The following is a 21516-nucleotide window of genomic DNA, read 5'->3' as shown; positions in this document are numbered from 1 at the left end:
ATTCATTCAAAATAGTTTATTGCTATCATGCAGAAGTGCCATAAAAGTATATAACGTCACAGAAGATGCAAAATTATTGTCTCTGTACAAATATATGTATTCATAAATAGAAGCTCAAAAGGAGAAATAGAGAAATACACCGGGTGGAGGGAGTAGAATGATCCAGTTGATCCACTCCCCTAACCCAGCCAGTAGAGGTTTTGTTACAGCAGATGACATGCATTATATTACTACACTTAATTGTACTGGAGCAGAAAGGCAGACACACACACACACACACACACACACACACACACACACTCACTGAGAGCAGAGTCCAATTAGCTTTGTCGTGCAAAAGATGTACAAATTACATTATTTCAAAGTACCAGTAGAAAATGTGATTTCACCTGTCTGCTAAAGAAACAATTTAGAAATGTTTTACATCCATACCATCTGTTACACAATGGGCCCTCTTCACAGCAGACATTTTGACAGGTAAACAAAGCTCAAGCTAATAATGTTGAGTATGTTCTAGTATGTTCCAGCCTTAGGTTCCAGCATGAAGCTAACTACACAGGAGCTGTCCATGCTATTGCTGGCCACATTAACACCTAAATGAACACACCCACAATAGACCTTTTTCATGGCAGCTATATCGACATGAAATATTCATGTAAACGGAGATATTACCAATGATACTAATTAAGGCTCTGCACAATAGCAGCACCCTGACTTTCTGACCTGAATGGAACCTATTATGGTAAGACCCTTTTAATGTACATTTCATACCAATATGGCTGATGTGACAATGGTTTATTGTATCAATTATGTCAACAGTATCACTTTTTTGGTTTTGTAAACACTCAGGTGTGTACTGTATTGCGAGTGCCTATGACTTATGTAGTTTAAAATAGTCTCTATCACCAATGCATAGTTCTGTTCTCACCAAACTGAAATAAATGCCACAATATTTTTTGCTGTGGTAATCTGAAGACTGTGGATCTTTACAATGTGTGCACTTGCTGATTCTTATAGGTAAGCATTATAGGGGTGAATACCTATGGTCAAAAGCCTAGATTGTACTGCTGGCTATTGAGGAAATATAATATCCTATATTTTCTTTTGAGTAATAAGTGAACACATCTTCAAGAAGAAAAGATAATTGGTCACTTTTTGTTCAGTGTTTAAGGACCTCAACACATACCTGGCCTGATACAATGGTAGGCAATATTCACACAGACAGCACATTGTTCTTGCTTCATACTTTATCCAATATAAAGCAAGAACAAAAAGGCTACCGTGAAGAAATACTGTTTTTTGGCACTTTTATATGATAGGCACGGTCTCTTAACATCTGCTTGCACAACTTAAGAATGGCCTCTATATATTGGTATGTAATTACATATAAATTATATTTTCCATAATTGAAACGGCAACAAAAATGAAAACAAAAAAAATAAATAAAACTGGTGTACAGTTATTGCAGCTTATAGATATGGAAAATGTTTTGCTTTTTACAACTACATGCAATCTATTTAATTAATCTGTGATGCCATTTCTACATTATACAACCTTGCACTATTTCAGGACGAGATTTGACATGTTTTGCCTATTTTTACTGATCTGTATGCAAGTCAGAGCTTTGTGTATTATGTAAATGGAAAACATATGGGTTTCATATGCCCCTCATGCTCACTCAGTGGGAGTTACACATTCTTAAGCCCTCATCAGCCCCCTCCTCTCACGGATCAATACTGACTGCTGCAAAGTATTCCATATCCACTATTGCTCCAGTGTTACACTAAACCCGATATACCTTGTTGTACGCTAATAGCGAAATGTCTCAATGTGATACAGGTGTTCTAAACTTGTACAATCTGCTATATTCTGTAAATATTCACCAATTCTCTCAAGTTTGCAGATTTTTTGCTGAATGTTCACCTATTGTGATATGCCCAGAATAGGCATGATAGGGTTCACGTGGTTTAGTTTTTTTTTGTGAAAGGGAGGATTATAGTAGCCTATGAATACAAATATCACACCAGTTTTCATTGATTCAATCTTAATCTATTCTGTACCAAAATGGTGTCTCGAGAAACATTTTTGAATGTAATTTCTGTTATACGGGAACATTCTATGGACCGAAAGGTCCATGGATGCATAGATTTCATAGGAGAAAGGCCAATATTTCATCTTATTTGCTGTTGTTGCTAAAAGCATGTACTGTATATACAGTAGGTTCCACTTCCACAACAAAAGTGCCCGATTTGGTCTTTTTTAACTCTGTGAAGTTATGAACTTCACGGTCATATACACACATGTGACACCACCCCAATATAAAAAAGCCACTTTTACATTGTTGCCCTCTGGTCTTGTAAGGTAATTAGTTGTAAACACGTTATGTGTCAATGTGTTACTGTACCAACGTTCAAAACTGTGACAAGCATTTAACAAACAATATATGTGCATTTTCCTGTGAATCTGCATTTAAAAATAAAGTACCAAATATATTATTGATGTCATGTGCGAATGGCCATTTAAAAATGTCGGTCTCCATTCAATAACACAAGGGCACTTATACATTTAAAGCAGGCTTATTATGCTATTCCTTACATAATGTTACAAGGTAAGATGTTCAAAGTTTTAAATTATGTAAACAAATGATAATTTAAGCCACTCAGGCTTTAGACTGCTCTGAATCCTCAGTTTTCAAAGTTATTTATTTTCTACTTCAAGATGAGTTGGTCATCTTGTGATGGAATTCTTTCTATGGTAATTTGCTCCAGTTACAGTACAACCATGAATGCAGAGTCGATTGAGCTATACTTATCTGTACAATTAGGAGGCACAGAAACCCCCCACATTTCATTAAAATCGAGCTCACCCAGCTCTGAATGTCAGATAAATCAAATTCTAGAACGGGTCTCTCTTTGTCCACAGTTAATCTTTGAACCGATCATTGCCACATTTCTTGTGCACGTTGCCGTTAGTCAAACGAAGGAGGTGAATCCCCAAATATTCAGTTTTTACATTTTTCAAATGTAACTTTTTATAGCTTTAATTTCGTACTGGAAGTCAATGGAGGTCGGATTGGGCTGAAACTTTGCACAAATTATGGAGATGACTGGCATCATAGACCATACTGTATGAAATCTGAGATACACATGAAGCCACATGGTTATTAAACCAAGTCGTTTAAACTGTGATTCATGCAAAGACATTCTAGTGGAATACCACATTAAAACATAATATAATTGGAAATGAGCATAATAGGCTCCTTTAAGTTAGCAAACTAGTGTGTTCACATGTGGCCAGCTACTCAGAAATACAGTATACTCCATGTTTACCAGGCCATGTTGACCAGCAGGCCCATGCCAACAAAAACAAAAGTTGTCTTCTGTGCAGGAGGGGAAATGGCACATTAAATATTGGCTAAAAACTAAACAAAAAAACAAGTATTCATCATAAGAAATTAACAAAGTCTGTGAAAAGAAATGTGTGAATTGAGTTTGGGATTGTAAGCTCAAGGGTTACTGATGTTTTAAGGACATTAAGCAAGCACTAAGAGCATTCAACGAAGGTGAAGACATGCAAACTGATATAGACTGAAGTACAAGAGAAAAATCCACCCGGTAGTCTTGTTTTCCTTTGAGAGACTGGCACCACTTCCTGCGTAATAAATAGCATTTTACATTCCAATATACAACCCCACCCATTACCCACATATTGAACATTGACAAAATAAAGAGTTATAACAGTTGGTTGCTCCCACAGTTCCTCAGAGGAGGTACCTACAAAATGACACAGCGGCAACAAATTGCCATCATTTGACCATTACTAAATCCCAATAGGTGACTTTTCCAAAAACAGAACAAAGAAGTTAGTCAAACCGTATTTTGACAACTTGTAGTTCATAGCCCTTATTTCTTCTGTTTCTTGAAGATCTTAAAGGTGTGTTTCTTGCGGCTGGCTGTGGAGTCAGTGTCTTCTCCTGTTGAGCCACTGTCCTCCTCCAGGGGGCTCTTCTTAGTGGAGAGCTGTGGGATTCGGGTACTGACTTTGGCTCCGGCGGTGCCTGCCTGTCCTGTAGGCGATGGCGTGTCGGGTTCAGTAGAGTTAGGGCTGAGGGAGCGGGAAGACTCGGACATTGACATACTGTTGATCTCTCCCAGGCTGGCAGACTTCTCTATGCTATACACCTTCTTCATGAGTATGGGGCTTTCAGGGACTGTCTCGCCCTGAATTCCTCCCTCATGAATCCGGTTCCCACCATTGGGCGTGTAGGCATGTGGAGAGGTGGTTTCGTCCATACGGTGGGACGAGCTAGAGCTATGCATGAGAGAGGTGGGCTTGACCAGGTGGCCTTTGGAGCTGTAGGCAGACAGCCGATCCCCAACTTGGGAGAGGGACAAGGAGGAGTCTGAATCAGAGCGATTTAGGTCCCTGTGACAGAGAATAAAAGAAGTGCAAGGGAAAAGATTAAAAAGGTATGAATACTCACAAATAGAATAGTTAAACCATTGCATGCCGGGGCTTATCTACACCATTATTGTAAAACTGTGGACATTGGAACACCACACTTGTTAGTAGTGCAGTGCAGACAGAGGAGATCATGAAAATGGGGAGTGGGATGAAATGTAAAATGAAATAAATACATGGATGGAGATGGCACCATAAGTCTGAAAAACTCAAGAAAGCACCGCAAAATAAACAAATAAAATTGATTTAAAAGGTAGCAGGACCAAATGCCAAAGGCCACTAAAACAGTCACAGAAAGATGGGAAAACCATATGATTTTTTAATTTGAGATATATATATATATACACATACTGTATATATATATATATATATATCTCAATAAGTGATGGGGTGGGGTTGACGACATCCACGCACATGCGATGCGTGTTGACAATTGAGATGGATACCCGAAGCTGCTGCTACGCGTGGTGCGCGCTTTGGGGACATCTGGAGATGTCTGGTCAGGGATGGTGTCCAAGGGCTGGAAATAAGAGGAGTGATAGAGGTGGGCGGAATGAGGACCAATGCCCACAGAGGTGGGCGAGCAGGATGAGAAAGACGGAAATTGAGGATTTGGGTTGGAGTTGCAGATGATAGAAGGGTGCGAAACAGCCGAGGAGAGGGAAGGCAGAGAGAAAGCCTCAAATTGTCCAATAGGCTGGCTACATGACTGTCTCAAGGTAACCCTAGAGCGGGATGGGTAGGGGGTTCCCTCTCCCTGGTGCCCCGTCAACAGAGAACTCTCTACCAACCTCTGGGAGCCCATGGCCAGCTGGGGGTCAGTGTGGCGTTGGCGCAGGGACATCATACTGGGAGCTGTGGGCACGAAATGACAGCATCTTTAACAATTACTCATACATTAAACGTCATTGAATATAAATGGGAGACAATGGGAGAGCAGTGATAAGATCAGGTGTTGGGATTGATTTCTTTAAAGCTTATGGTTTGCACATCTGTTAATATCATGTTGCATTTTATTTTGTATGTCATATTTTGTACTACTGTTTTCATATCGTATGCATCTTCTATGGACCCCAGGAAGATTTGCTGTCACCACAGAGTCATTCTATATCTTGAGAGCAATATGCTAAAGGCCAAATCCATCTAAGAATGTTTTGATTTGATCAGGAATATCAATTGATTATGGCTAATAATTTGTAATATATTGCAGACTGCAAAGATTTGAAGAACCCCAACACTTGAGTCTTATGTGTGCCACTGCATTATGGAAAAGGTTAACAAATAAAACATAAGGAGAGAGCTTTGGGGACAGTACTGAAAGGGGGAAAGTCTTGCTTGTCTTGTTAAGTGCATCTGCGAGGAAAAGGATTAAGTAAAGAAATAGTCATGATACCCTTGCAAAAATAAACTGTGTACAGAGTGTTGTGTAGAGGGTGGTGGATAGATTTGGAATCAAAGCAAGCAGTGGAAAAAAGGTCAGGGGTGTTATGAATGAACGCAGCATTTAGTTAGCATTTGCTTTCAGCCGTTTCCATCTACATGGCCTTGTCCCATTAATAGCAGAAGTAGGTGCTGCGTAGCTTTGACAGGAAGGACTCAAGGTAAGAGATAAGGATGCCGAACTCAGGACGGCATTCGACCATGAATACAGTAAATGGCCAACCAGAGTATTTCCACAGGGGTTGGTGGTCTGAACCCACAGACCACAGGTCACTGGCTCTGCGGTCCGATAACCAGGTTGAATCTGTCGTTGGCCAATGCCACAGTGGTGGAAGCCAAGGACCAGAAAAGTAATGGAGGGAGAGAGGGAGGGAAGTCAAATAGGGAGTGTAATCAGTGAGGATTAAAAAAAAAGACTTACTCACTACTGTGGTTGTAAATGGTTTCACTTTCCTCATCCTTCCGTTTGTGGCAAGTTTTACCATAACAACCCAAGTATTGACCAAAATACATAATGGAATTGTAAAAATCAAATGTCAGTCAATATAGTTTTTGTAAAGAATAACAATTTGTTAAATGTAATAGTTTGGCACAAATTGTATTAAATGTGTGAGAAATCATATATATATAGTGTGTGTGTGTGTGTGTGTGTGTGTGTGTGTGTGTGGGTGTACGGGTCTCTACTGGGATATCAGATATTGCATACATAATCCATGCTGCATTCTACCTTAATTGGCTTACAAAAGCCAAGGAGCACATATTAGGACACAACCATGAGAAATACATCAGCACAAACATTTTGTTGTCATTAAGACGCATATATTTTATCAAAGTTGCATTCCATGGACATAGTCATTGTTGGACATGGTTCCACCAAACCCATCGTCGATTCTTAATTGGGTGTCAAGCACAGAATGACCCAGAATGGAACATAACAATACAGTCAGCTTGAGATAAAAGCAAAACAAAAACACATTTTGTGAAGTTACAGTTTATATATTACAATATGACCACACACACACACACACACACACACACACACACACACACACACACACACACACACACACACACACACACACACACACACACACACACACACACACACACACACACAACAGTGATACATTCAGGCAATGATTTGTTGTTTTAGTAATTTTCATGTTAACTTATTTTTGGATTTCCCCAGTAGGCTCGTGGTGTGTTTAAGGGTTCGTCTGCTAGGACCCACAGTGTTGCTGACCGATTCGTATGAAGTCTTACATTGCAGAGGTACGGGCGGCATCATGTCCTCGTCCATGTCGTCCATGTCGTCCGTCATAATGAAGTGCTGTGGTGTTGAAGCAACTCTGCCGCCCATGAAGCTGGGATCGAGGTTCAAGGCCGAGGCTAAAGTTGGCAGCCCTGGGTTGTGGACAATAGTAAACCCCGTGAGGAACTCAATCTGCTGCCAGCGATGCAGCCTCTCTCTCAGAGCAGCAGTCACCTCACCCAGGGCCTGTCTAGAGGGGAGACAGAGAAGGTTACAGACAGTAGAAATTAGTAATGGCATTGGAAATGGACCGAAAGGCCACAATGGGCTAGATTTTGAAGGTGCGTTTTACCTATTACAGTAATATGAGCTGGGGGCGTGAGGTATGTCATATTGCAATTTTAAGCATGTTAAGAAGCGCTTTCGACACCCCGTGGAGTGCGCAAAACGGCCTTGAATTAGTCATGGGAGTGTTTAAGGCGTGTTTGAGAGTTACCCAATCAACATGTCCGTACTATTTTCTTTACCAGTCAGCTGATGTCACATACGGAATGCGCACTTTGGGGATCGTTATTATTACATTTCTTCAGGCTGGCACCATAGAAGACATGACATATGACTTTGTCACATTTGGGTTAATTATTCCTATTGCACTGCATGCTGTCACCTTTATGCCTCAAAATAAGTTGTTTCTATTGAGAAACACCAGTAAAATTATATTTTAATTTAAATTATAATTATATTATATTTGAAATGAGTAATGAGTTGAATGCGTGGTGCGTATGCCCGTGATGGTATGGTCTTCGCTCGTAGCATTTTATTGAAGAAGACTTGGATCGAGTGTGATACAGCGTATGAAAGCAAACCTCTCAAGGATTATGGAGATGTTTTTATTTATTTTTAAGGTTGAGAAATGAAATAATTATGGTCGTTTCTAATCTCAACCTTTCAAAAAGAATGGATGCGTCTTTTGCTGGCTGTTGCCATGTCTCATAGAAACAAGTAAATAGGTCTATAAAAATAATCCCAAAATAAGCGCATATAACAGGGGTCTGTAACCTATTTTAAATGAAGTGCCATGTTTTTATTTTCTAGATAGTGAGTCTGCTATATCCAGATTAATTTTAATGACACCACATTAAAATAAAAAACATATTTTGATTGTCCACAAATATAAAGAAAATTTAAATATTTTCTTGCACATTGTTATAATGATCATTATATATCCGCCTGCAGTCAGAGTTCATAGTTTTAATGAATGAATGTGATTCATTGTGAGCTGGTAGATCTGCTATTTTCAAAAGTAACATTTTAATTACATTTTTGTATTAGCCGTCCTTAAGTTGGGCAAATGCATTAATCTGGGGATCCTTGACATGGGAATGTGCTGTGTGAGGATCACTGGTTTAAACAACATTAGGAGAAACCTTTAGAAACAAGAAAAGCAACCACAACTACCAATATTTACAAGCAACTTTACAGAAAAAGAAGCCGCTTATAATAAACAGACTTGGCAACACTCCAGCAGCGTCCCAGAGCCGCTCAAGTGTAAAATCAAACAGTGCTTTAAATTCTTTTTGCGTTTATGAGGTGCCTAGACCCACGTCTAATCGTTATGCGCAGGTCAAGGGGCTTAATAGCAAATTGCGCAAAGCGAAAATAATTAACATATGGACACTCCCACAATGCTAAAATATTCAGCAACGTCGTATTCCATATGTGTGTGCGTTCAACACGGGACGATAAGGCTTTCATAATACGATTGTGCGCAGAGCGAGGCCAATTTATGTATTACCACATGGTAAAACGCACCTTCAAAATCCAGCCCTTTAAGTCTTATACAAAAATAAAGGTCTGAATAGCCGGCCGGGGGTGTCACTCCCCATTTCCTGTCAGTCTACTCTCTGTCAATAAATGGCATAAAAGCCCCAAAACAAATTTTTACAAAAATTAAGTCTGAATAGCCGATCTATAAGCTCTCAAAAAGAAATTTCACATACAAAATATGGACTAAAGTGGACATACATTTTTCCAGAGGCTTGACAGACAGGGATTCAGCCATGCTAGAACTTTGCTCAAGTAACAGTTTACTGCATTGTGAAACGTATTATTCTGATCAGTTTCCAGAACACTCTGACCTCAAGCAACAATGCTTGCAGTCACTAGTGCTGGAACCCACAAGCTGTCATCTGAACAATCACATTGTATCCACCTCCTTGTGTGTGTGCTTCACTTCCTTCAGCCAGTGAAGCGACCTTTGGCTTGTTTTTCTGTAAAGTTACTTGTAAATATTGGTAGGTGCTGCTTGTGATTTTTGGGGCTTGTTTCTAAAGTATACAGTACTTGGTTATTTGGGCTTGTTTCTAAAGTGTACAGTACTTGCTTATTTGGGCTTGCTTCCTAATGTTGTTTAAACCAGTGGTTCCCACATTTCTTCACGTCAATTGTCTACACTCTACAGACATCCATCTGGAAATATTTTGTGCCAGGGACCCCCATACAAAATATTTCAATTTATTCTCAATATTTTTGAAAATGACAGATGTACAACCTCACAACGTGTTACTGTGAGCTTGTAGATCTGCTATTTTCATTTTGCTTGTTTTCATAGCCCTGGCCGCAAAATCTGGCAATACTGGTCACAGCAGCAACAGGAAGGTATGCACAAACAAAACCGCAAAAGCTTATGGGACAATGGAAACAGGTCAATAGAAACCCAGTGGCGGATATAACAATCTGGGGGCTCCCAGGAAAGCTGAAGCAGGGGGAACCTCCCGCGCACATGAAGCGCACGCTGCCAGCGGTGGGACGGCAGAACCCCCACGCCTCGGGGTCCACGCAATATGTGTGGTCTGCGTAGTGCAATAAACTGGCCCTGTAGAAACCTTATCAGTGCAGGCACACTGCAGCGTCACAAAGATGCCAAAAGCCGCGAGCGGCAAGGCGTCTCTTCCTGGTTTTTAGACAGCTTGTGGACATAGGCGGACTTTGAACTTGACGCCAGGGGGTGCGACTGCTTGGCGAGCGACTCCCGCGCGCACGCGTTGCGTGCGCGATTTTTTTAACCTTTATTTTATTATTTTAGCGTTTTAACAATTCCCTAACCCCTAAAAATGAGTTATTTAGGTAGTACAGCAGCTCACACACATACACACATGCACTACAGCCGTACAGCGAGTCATCATATCATGATAAGAGAGATGATTACAAACTACAGTCAGAAGCCATAAGTTAAGAAAAAAGTTAAAAAAAAAAAAAAAAGAAAATCATTTTTTTTTGCCAGGGGGTGCAGTGCACCCCCTGCACCCCCCCTAAATCCGCCCATGCTTGTGGATGGAAAATGAAGCTTGCGGGCGGCTTCCACTTGCCACGGGGGCAAGAGTTTCCAGGAATCTGTCTATAAACCAGGAAGAGACGCCTGCCACGAGCAGCTTTTTTCCACACCTTGACGCCCAAGTGTGCTTACACCCTATGAGTCACACTTTAGTCTCCACTTTAGTGGTGTTTAATGTTTATTATTCTGCTGGTGTACTTAACTCTCCTTTTATTGGTCATACAACCAGGAAACAGGATCTGGGTTGTATACTGTCTATGAGATGATTGTTGAATTTTTGTATTCTATACTCTATATGTTTTTAATGTAGGCTTCTCACTGTTTTGCAGTTCTATACATAATTACATATTTTTCTATTGACTGACCCATTACATTTTGATGTCGTTTTTTGCATTTTGCATATTGTTCTATATATGATGTACAAATAAAGTTATTGTTGCCTTTCCAGCAACCAATCACCCACTTTGGGTGTTGGCCTGATTGAGGACACTCCCTGATCCCTTGTCCGAATCTTTATAAATATCTGGTGTACCTCCTTGTATGTCATTCCCTAAAGAAAAATAAATAATTTGATGGCATCGTGACTACGAGCTGTGCGGCCTCTCCTTTCTCAGTCATAGTTTTATCTCCTGCGGTCAGCACCTCCCCACTACTGGTGTGCGCTCCTACCTTTCCGTTTGTTCGATTACACCCCATGAGTAAAATATACCAGGCCACTGTAATATAGCAGCCCTATACCTTACTCTGATCCATAGCCTAGGCTTGTTTAGTTGTTTTCTTTTCTTTAAACTTTTCTTTTTTACCATACAGGGGGTGCCAGGGGTGGCAGCTTTTGGTATATTATAATGCAACTTGTTTATTTTGATTTTCAAATTTGTGAAACATTAGTGAAACAAGGTGTCTTGGTCAATTAATATAACATTTGTGATAAAACTTATATTTACTTTGCTGACAGGATTTTGTGGTCCACGTCATCGAGGGAGGAGCTGTGTGCCACGTGGAAAGTCCCAAACAGGGTGTTCCTCTTCTTCTTTATCTTCTCTGCCTATAAATGCAGGACAATTTTACCTTCTGTTCCATCTCTAATCTTTCTCTAGTCTTAGAGAACCGGACTTGAGTAACTGTTCCTTTACGCTTCCCCCCCCCCCCCCCCATCTACACCAAAAATAGCCAACCTTCAAGCTCACAATGAATGCATTGCAAACTTGTGGACCGGCTATTTTTGGCGAATATTCCCTCCAGAATATGGATGCTGGGGTTCAAGTGTTTAAAAGATGAATCACATCCGATTGTTATTATGAATGTAGGACCCAATATTATTCCTATGATCTAAGACCAGTCAGTATTTCCCCATATAAACAGCTCTCCCTAGGGGCCACAAATGTCAGTAATAACACTCAAACCACTGATGTCAGCCAGATACAAAAGGCAACTATAAATAGAAATAATAGTCGACCCACATAAGATTTTAATCCTTCGTTGCATTCCCTTTGGTGGATCACATTTTGACTATTGATGCCATTATCATTTAATATTTCTCTGGATTTAGAATAGAGTCTGTCGAATGCATTATATTATAAATTACAACGTTCTAAAACATCTTGAAAAATGTATTAGTAAATTAGTGAATTCCCTTTTAAAGATATGAACGTACCCCTTCTTTGGCTATCAGTAGCTGTTTCTCAGCATTCTGCTTCTTGATGTTGTAATACTGCACTTCCACCTCATGGGTGAGCTGCAACCACTTTTGAAGTGAGTCAGGAGGTGACCAGCTACTCCGTGACTCCAGCTCTTTCTCTGCTTTTTTCAGAGCCATGCGCACCTATAACAAATTATTTTCAAAAAGAATGAAAGGGTTAAAAACTTCTGACAGACAGTAGAAGTGCATCCAAAGGTAATGGACATTATGTTTATATGATATTAATAAAATGTTACAACATCATAATTGATGCGTCTAAAATGCTTTCTGGTCCTCCACTTTCAAGGAGAACATTTAAAAGGAACATGTAAAAGTATTTGTATCCCTCTGCTTTCTAAACATTCTAAATAATATATCACCAGTACGTGCCAAGTGTCTAATTCAGAGGTTCTCGGACCAAATAAGAGCAACATTCTGGCCACTGTCACCTATTAGAAATGATTAAGTACACCACTCAGATTTTTCATGTGAAATGTGAACTATTAGTTATGTTCAGTAAGTGACAAATTGTAACACAGGATCTTCAGAATCAGAACCACCTGGGGGATTTTTATTTTGTCTGTGTGCCCAGAGCACCTCCATCTCTAGAGAGAGACATTAATGTACAAACCACAGATTTCTTGGCGCAATGTGTTCGCGGTTGCCTGTGTCATCAAAGGCGAGTTATAGGCCAGAGTGGTGTAAATATTTTGTGTGAACTTTTTGCTCTTCTCCTGCTCTTCGTATTATTCTTTATCCTCGTATTCTTATTTTGTCTTGCTCTTCTTCCACAGCTTGTCAATTGAGGTGCCATAGTGGCTCAGTGGTTGCATCACCGCAAGTAGGCATTTCTGTGTAAACTTAATTCTTCTTGTTCTGAATTCTTGTTAAAATTCACCTATTAATCGTCTTCTTCCCGGTCTTCCTTTTCTTCAGTAACTGTGCCTGGATCCATCTCATTGCTGCCATTATGTGTTTAGATTATTTTCTTAAACCATCTATTTAATTAAATGCAGATTAAAAGGTATATTCAGTGATTTCACTTAATTCAAATATCACTTTTTATATATATATATATATATATATATATATATATATAATCCTCCCTACTATAGTGTGTGCTGACCATATAAGGAGTTCCTTCCTGTCCCCAGTTAACCCCTGAGGTAAAAAGAAACCCGGTTTAGTTTTTGGCTAGGTGGCCCAGCTGTCATCCAATCAGGATAGAAAGGGGCCTTCCGCCAATCATGATTGAGTGGGGGTGGGCCTTGGTATGCGTGCTGTTGGCTTGTTGCGTGTCCCCCCACTGTAGCACGTGCACATCTTGTTACCGGGGCGGACCAGGGTTTTTCCAAATCACTGAACGCTCCTTTAACAGTGTGTTCGCATGATATTTACTGCCCATTGTTTATCATCTGTTTATTTGAGTGGGTAGTGCTGTTTCTTTGCTAGCCAAAACCCTGATGGCAAATTAGTTCATGAGTAGGTGTATTTTATTTATACCAATCTGAACGTTTCAATTTGAACATACTGTATAGCTGAAACTGGTACAGATTATTCGGTTACTCGGAGAATTTTATTCTAGCTCTGTACTACACAAAGTTACTATTTCCTAACTGGGCTTCTTGTACAATCCCTCTTTCCAACTGTACAGCAACCCGTCTGTACCCATGAGCGCAACTCACAGTCACCACCTGTTGCGTTACCTGGTCTAGCTCTTCCTCTGCATATTTCTGACGGCTCAGCTCGTTCTCGGTGCCTTCACGCAGCTCCTTCAGGCGCTGGGCCTCCTGCTTGGCAGAGTTGATCTCATCCCTCAGCTTCTGTTCCAGGTTCACCTTCTCCACCTCCACCGTGCTACGCTCCTCCTGGGCGATCTGCAGCCTGGGGAGACACAGGGGTCAAAGAGATGCACGTTCAGAAACAGTCTGATATGGTAGCATTTGCCACACTGATAGCAAGACGTAGAATATTGTTGTGATGGAAATCCCCAATTCCCCTTCTATAGCTATGTGGCTTAAGGATATTATGGGATTTTTGGGAAAAAATAAAGTTTACAATTAGAGGTTCAACAGAAAGGTTATTTTCTAGCTGACAACCATTTATTACCTACTTTGAGAATCTGAGAGTACTTCCGACAGACTAATTGAATCAATACTATGTGTTTTTTGCTTTCTCATAATGATAGAACTGTGTATAGAGGGTGATGTATGACAACGTTCCGAACACAATCTTTTCCAACATAACTTGTGACTGACTATCTTTTGAACTTGAATAACCCAACTCATAATTGTATTTATTTTGTTTTATTTTATTTTTTTGTTATTTATATTGTTTTTGTTATCTGTGCTTAAATTATTATTTTTGTATCCTACTGTTTATATCATATGTCTGTATGTATGTTTGTTTTTGTATGTCTGTACTCAATTATTAATGTTATTTTTTTATATTGTTTTAATGATGACGATAACTGGGGGGAGGGATGGGGTGAGGGAGGGAAAAAAATGGTATGTTCAAACTGTACTAAATTGTTGAAACCTATTACCAATAAACAATAAACATATATATATACATATATATATATATATATATATATATATATATATATATATATTTATTTTTTAAAGAGATGCACGTTAGATCCGTGAAAATACACTGGTTGCTTGCTTCACAGACACCACTTCTCTTCACCACTTTTTCTTACTGCAGATGTATAGTCTGAAAGGGCAATGCTGCAGCATTTTTTGTATTGTCTTCTATTGCATATTAAGCAAGAAATGCGACTGAGAAATAAGAAACCTGCAATACCGGAATCATTGGCTAATGTGCAGAAGTCAATGGGCTTTGATCAGCTGGCAGAGAGCTCACAGTAAAGTGACATTGGCCTCAGGTCTTAAAGGGACACTTCACCCTTTTTGCAAAAAAATATATGTTAATGACGTTTAGAAGCTTTAGAACACTTTCCTGGGGGTATTTATGTGTGTAATATGTGGTTTTAGATATTTTAGATTGTAGCAGTGAGCCTGTTGTCTCTGATGTCATGGACACTGGGCTCACTTCCTTCCTGGACTACATGTTCTCTCAGTAAGACAGCTCTCCCCCTATCCACAAGGAGGAGCAGTGCACCAAATAATTATGGGAATTGTAGTCCAGGAAGGTAGTGAGACCAGTGTCCATGACATCAGAGACAACAGGCTCACTGCTACAATCTAAAATATCTAAAACCACATATTACACACATAAATACCCCCAGGAAAGTGATCTAAAGCTTCTAAACGTCATTAACATATATTTTTTTGCAAAAAGGGTGAAGTGTCCCTTTAATGGGGTTTTAAAGCACAATGACACTTTCCTAGAGGTGTGGGCTGTGTAGATAGATACCGCTGCAAGCACAGTAAAACATCTCTCAAAGTCACACTTGTAGCTGGACAGTTGGACTAGTTACATTGTGACACATTACAACCCAAACCTCTACTTAAGTGTCATTGCACTTTAACTAGCTTAGTTTCTATCCGTCTTGACTCTTGTGATTGGCACAACAACCTAATTCTCATCATATAATCTCAAATTAGCACACGATTTGGAAATTCAGTCCAACACAGACTGAAGTTGAAAGAGATCTAGTCTTTTGTCAGTTTTGGACACCCGTATAATGTTTTTTTGTGTTTGTTTATGATTGGACAGATGCTCATTCATTTACAGCCAAATTAGTGCCAGGCTACATTCGGAATGCTGACTTGTCACAGTCATCACTGAAAAAGCTCTCCACCCTCAAGTGCTCTATGATGAGTGTTTTAGTTTAGAAGAGCACTTTGTGTTTTCAGCTGGGAAAAAATACTTGGGTGGAGTACCTGGATGTACACACTTAACTGGTTGAGCCGGTATGAAATAATTAAGTACTTGTGTTTGTATTGGAATTCATTTTTTTTACGTTTTTCTTTAAAATGTTTTAAATTTGTCCTCAGCCTTTAAATCCTATCAACAGTTGTGGGAAGGGGGATTCAGGACCAGAGAACAGGTAAGATAAAAAATAATTATGTAATTTTTCTGACACTAGGGAGCAGTAAACACTTCCTGTCGAGCCATCATTGAGGCTGAGGTAGCCAAGCAGTGCAGAGGCCCAATGAAAGGTGATCCAGATGGCAGAGGGTGGAAAATGTGGAGGACTGTCCTGCTAATGCCTTCGACCCCGACCTCTGTCATTCTCTGCATAAAGGCTCATCAGCTCTGCCTGTATGTGCTAGCTAGGAGGAAGGCTAAATGGTTTTTCAGTTGCTCTGCATGGCAGGATTCACAAGCAGATGCAGATTTGTCAGTGGTGGGTTATTGTTTGAAACAAATACACAAAGGTTCCATTTGCAGGTTTTAAATATAGATTTTGTATTCAACGTGTGCTATTGATGTTGAGAACACAGCCAATCAATGTCTAGAAGTCAGCAGTATTTGCAATTTGACAAGGGGACAGAGACAGTCCTTTCCTGTCTGTGTGCACACCACACATAATCTATCTCACCGGAAATGAGTGCTGACATGTTAAGCAGTTATACTTCACACCAGCTTGTGTCATAAAAGACACCCAGGAAGCAACATGCAATACAGCTCTCTGGTCAATGCCACAACCTACTGTCTCCCAACAGGGAGGGCGTGACAAGGCCATGCCACTTGATATGGCCACAGGATATGCTTGAAGGTCTGGAAAGCGAGCAGCTGGCAATAGGGATCAGGAAGAAAGGCACAGCTACAGACAGAGGACATAACCAACCCCCTTCTCTCTCTCTCTCTCTCTGACAAATACTCTAGGAGCGATGCCAGCCTCTGTGCCATGGCCACATAATGAATAACCAAATGCATGCCTTACAGAGGCTCAACAGTTGCACTGCTTGACTGTCCAGATAAGAGGATCTCATTAAGGACATTTAAATTACCAGAGGCATAAGGTAATGCATTAAAAATGGTGGTAAAATGTGGGCTACTGGTCTAATCACTGCAAACATGGGCTACATCTGAGTTTTCAAGTTATCCCAAACTATTTAAAACCAAGTAATGTACATCATTGTTGTCCTATCCACTAGAGATATATTCAAATCAAGTTGTTCGGTTACTATTGGGTAATCCAGAGATACTTTAGTCAATAAACAGGCAGAGCATTAGGACCTGCTACATCCAGCACATACTGTCACACTGCCCTGCCTGTCAGGAGGCACAGTGTTAATCTGTTCCAAGGCTACGCTCGGCAGAGGAGAACAGTGAGTCATAATAAGCCACCTAAAATGGTAATACAAAACAGCAGGTTATAGGGGGATGTCCATTTAAATCTAACTTGCAGCTAAAAGCGGAGTACATCGAACTGAATTTACCAACAGCTTTTGATGACTTGACAAAGTGGAGCTGGACATGCAGCATTATGACATGACGTGGCAAAGGGCACACTAAGAGGAAATGTTAACAACTTGTCCCCGTCTGTTCCAGTGAGATAAGGATGGGCCATGGCTAAGAACGAAGGCAATACACTTCTATGTTGGTATCAGCAAGCATGAGTACATCCTTTGGTAGATTCAGCATGAAACACCAGAGCCAAATAAATAGACTGGCCTGTCAGTCTTTTTAGAGGGATTGTTTGACCTCCCTGGCTTGTCCTGGTGCAACACTGACATGGTTGGTCTGTAGTCAAGAGGCAGTTTGATCACACACACAGAACAGCTGCCTGGGACATAATGTAATACCACAGGGAGACTAATAATGGTATGGACACAGAGCCAGAGTCATACTCAACTTTGAGTTAACAGACAAACATTTGTATTGTCAGTCTTCTAGCCGAAAAACAAACTTATAAAACTAGTTTAAAAATAAATAAAAAAAAGAAAGAAAATCATGGCTGCTCCATGGCCATTATCTTTGCACAGGCAATGAAGCCCGAAAATATATTTTGTGTCCTACAAATGGCAGTTGCTGTACACAATTCTTATAATAAATGATAGTTTGTGTCCGTGCCAGATTTAGAGGCACATGACCTGCAAATATTCTGGATATGTACACCTACTGTACTTTAGTTGAGTTAACGACATGCCTAAAATAGGGACTCGAGGTTAAAAGTGGTTAAGTCTGTTTGTGGGTTCTATGAAAACAAGACCCCCCCCCCCCCCCCCCATTTCCTGAAAAGTAACAGTTTTGTAATGACAAGGTTTTCAACCCAACAGCGACAATATGCTTAACTGTAAACTGGAGCAAATAAATAAATAATATGGCCATCGGATGAGAGATGATGCATCAGCTGATGCAGGAAGCTCAGCCCTTTGCATACAGCCTGGGATCGAATTTAAGAAGTATTAAATCTACAAATCTGTGTAAAATGCAGTCAGTGAAGAATGTGTGCCGTCATTTGCCAGCCAATTATTCAGTCCTGTTCTTACAGCCAAACACGAGTTCTTAACTTCCTCTTTGTGATGAATAGGCCTCTGTACATGAACTATCTGTGAACGTTGCTATGACAACATTATAACTAAATACTAAGGGTAGGCTGGTACACCGCTTTCACTACATGCAACTGTTTCAAGCAATCTTCTCTGAGAACATGACTTTTTGTGAAATCTGATCAAGTTTTAGCTATTAGCACGGGTATGAGCTGAGCTCCACATATTTCAGAAATACTAACATTGACAATGGTAGCCGTTTGTTGTCTCCACCAGGCCGAAGGCATGGGGAGAGAGTATGTTTTGCACGTCCGTCCGTCCGTGTGTGTCCGTCCGTCTGTGGATAGCTAATGTCCGGCACCATTGGCTTGATCACAGCCGTACTCTGCACACACACTCCCTGAATGCCACAGATGAACCTCTGCCACAAGGTTTTCACATTGGCCTCTTGTAGCACCACCAGGAGGCCACTTTGTGGAAAACAAGTTTTTGGACAGAACACCTACAGATTTTGGGGTGCAGGTCTTTTTTCCGACAGCATATTGATCCGAAACCTCAATCCTAACCCAACCCTAACCGCAAGCACGGGAGCAGCGCATGTCGGACCATCGCTTTTTCGCATGGCAGCGAATGTCCCCCCGCTGCGGATCGGATCGTTGCCCCGTCGGCTAGAATGCTGTCGGAAAAAAGGCCGCCTCCCCAGATTTTGTTCAAACATCACGCAAATTGGTACACAGTCTCTCTAGAGCCAGTCAACGAAACGCGTCTTAGTGTTTTCAGACTCCATCCTGATTGGCTAAGATTGGCTTCCAAAGTTCACAGGAGTGCTCAGTTTCAAACAAAATGCCGCAAATCATGAACATATCGTGTGATTTCCGTGAAATTGTGCATGCACATTCCCACTATGCCGAGGAAGAACATTTTCAACTCATGGTGGTGCTATAACTGGCCGATTAGTGTTTTTACCTCTAACTGGATCTGTGTAAAACTTTGTATGCACACTCCCTAGAGGCCAAGGAAAACTTTTCCTGGAATGTTTCACATCAACTCTTTATAGCGCCACCAGGAGGCCGACATATATAAAACACATTTTCTAATATTACTCCTTCAGATTTTATCCAAATATCACGCAAGTCGGTACATATGCTCTCCATAGTCATGTGATGTGTTTGATTTCTCATAATCCATCATGATTGGCTACGATTGGCTTCTAAACTTTTCAGGAGTAGCCCGCTTTGTACAAATCTCCACAACTCCTCACTGCGTTCGCAATTATTTTTGCATTGTTCATGGCCAGTAGTTCGTGCGTCTTCCCTTTTTCATTTTAAATGTACGATGTGCAAAGATAAAATGTGTGTGACACATTTGTAAAAGACTTGTGGTCGGGGTGCAAGAAGCTTGTATTGTGCATGGTAGGAAAAAGCCTCACTTCTGTTGTAGGCCATGCAGACTCTGTTCAGCCCTCTGCAAACCCTCCAGGTCTTTCATCATCTTCTTCATGTGGTCCTTAGAGTAGCGGTTCTGGATGTAGGCGAACCAGCAGCCACCCATGCCGATGACTATTGACACCACCAGCATGAAGTCTTTCAAGTGATTATGTCTATTCACTGGGGGCGGACAAATAGAAGACATGTGTTTAGTATGGTATCATGGTATGTACCAAGAAACTCAAACTGCCTAAATAAAATGTGAGCAAAAGAAAAACTAGGAACACTTTGTATTCACCAGTGAGCATTTAAATAACGGTTTTGCTATGGCCTCTGCTCATCATACTTAACTGTCCAGATGTCATGGAAATAGAAGGTATTAGTAGTACAGCAAATGTTGCTTAGAGTAAGAGGGCGCCAAACTAAAAGACCAAGCTAAAGCCAGCTTAACACAATCTATTTCTAGTATGGTAACTGATGCTGACAAACAAGTATGGGAATTATGACATTTTGCTACACAAGAGAGGCAATGACTCAAAGTTAAACCATTACTCTCATTGTTGCCCCCCCAATAGCTTGGAAGTGAAGCGTTAATATCATAATGTTGTTAATGTCACAATGGTGTCCTATTTTTTAACCCATAGATTTTCAATTCCTGGGAGTCAAGGTACAGACAGTCCATGTGGGGAACAAAAACAATGTGGCGCCAACCGGAACGTACCACCGGAAGACAATTATTTTTCCCTTTGTTCTAATCTAAACAGTATTACATGGAGAATACCAGGCTCTCCTCTGCGGTGGGAAACCTGGTGATGTGAGGTTAGACTAGGAGGGGATGTTCTACAACTAGTGCAATACCCGTTTCCGTCTCAAGTAGTTGCATGTTGCAAGGAGTTGCGTGGCAAATCATTGGTGTGGTTTGGGATTTAGTACAGTACCCTTTATCCAAAATCAAGACACGGATATCATCATCATCAATTTGGTGTGGTGGTCAACTCCAATGAGGCACATTACTACTGCACCATGTATTATGTAAAACATATTCACATCTGGCGTTTTTATCTGGTAACGGAGAGTGTTTTTTGAAGATAATCAGTTTTAGGAGAAACAGCTTTATACTTCATTGGCCAGCTTGGTGGTGGTGTTGCATACTGAAAATAGCAGCATCTACAAGCTGTCGATTCCTGGTGTGCAACACCCACACGCAACTAAGTAGGCTACCTGTTGCTTGCCTCACCAACTGAAATCTCTCCAAAGTTTAGTATAGCCTTCAGAGTTGCCAATACAAAAATCACTTTATTAGACATTATTTACAATTTAGAGCTTTGTACTGGATAGTGTTGAATGTGAGTATATAACATCAAACAAAATTTGTCAATATACATACATCCTACTTGGCTTTATTCTTGGGATGGAATACATCTTGCCTATCTGGTTAAGATCAAAGAGGACATGCACTGTAATAAATGACTACCGGTAGTACTGACCATTATTTACAGTAAAATACACAAATT

General features: G+C 40.5%; 2 protein-coding genes across 5 annotated transcripts in view; one reads left to right on the top strand and one right to left on the bottom strand.

Moving 5' to 3' along the window:
• Positions 1–21516, top strand: part of chrna10a (cholinergic receptor, nicotinic, alpha 10a) — a gene marked incomplete at both ends in the record, with an annotated part of 303976 nt that overhangs the window by 253768 nt on the left and 28692 nt on the right. The window lies entirely within an intron of this gene.
• stim1a (stromal interaction molecule 1a) overlaps positions 2–21516 on the bottom strand; it is a 39301-nt gene continuing 17786 nt past the window's right edge. The window contains exons 7-14 of one of the 4 annotated variants that reach the window (XM_080771620.1): positions 20005–20182; positions 13872–14049; positions 12142–12309; positions 11432–11532; positions 7165–7403; positions 6125–6205; positions 4908–5316; positions 2–4425 (exon numbers count right to left, since the gene is read on the bottom strand). In XM_080771620.1, coding sequence (XP_080627746.1) covers positions 3903–4425; positions 4908–5316; positions 6125–6205; positions 7165–7403; positions 11432–11532; positions 12142–12309; positions 13872–14049; positions 20005–20182 — 1877 coding nt within the window. In that variant the 3' untranslated portion in view covers positions 2–3902. The remainder of the gene's footprint in view (positions 4426–4907; positions 5317–6124; positions 6206–7164; positions 7404–11431; positions 11533–12141; positions 12310–13871; positions 14050–20004; positions 20183–21516) is intronic. The other 3 variants (XM_080771622.1, XM_080771621.1, XM_080771623.1) reach the window with 3 other exon arrangements.

This window comes from Protomyctophum bolini, assembly GCF_963924005.1.
Source record: "Protomyctophum bolini genome assembly, chromosome: 9".
NCBI classification, from domain to species: Eukaryota; Metazoa; Chordata; class Actinopteri; order Myctophiformes; family Myctophidae; genus Protomyctophum; species Protomyctophum bolini.
This window is presented reverse-complemented; position numbering and strand designations above follow the sequence as displayed.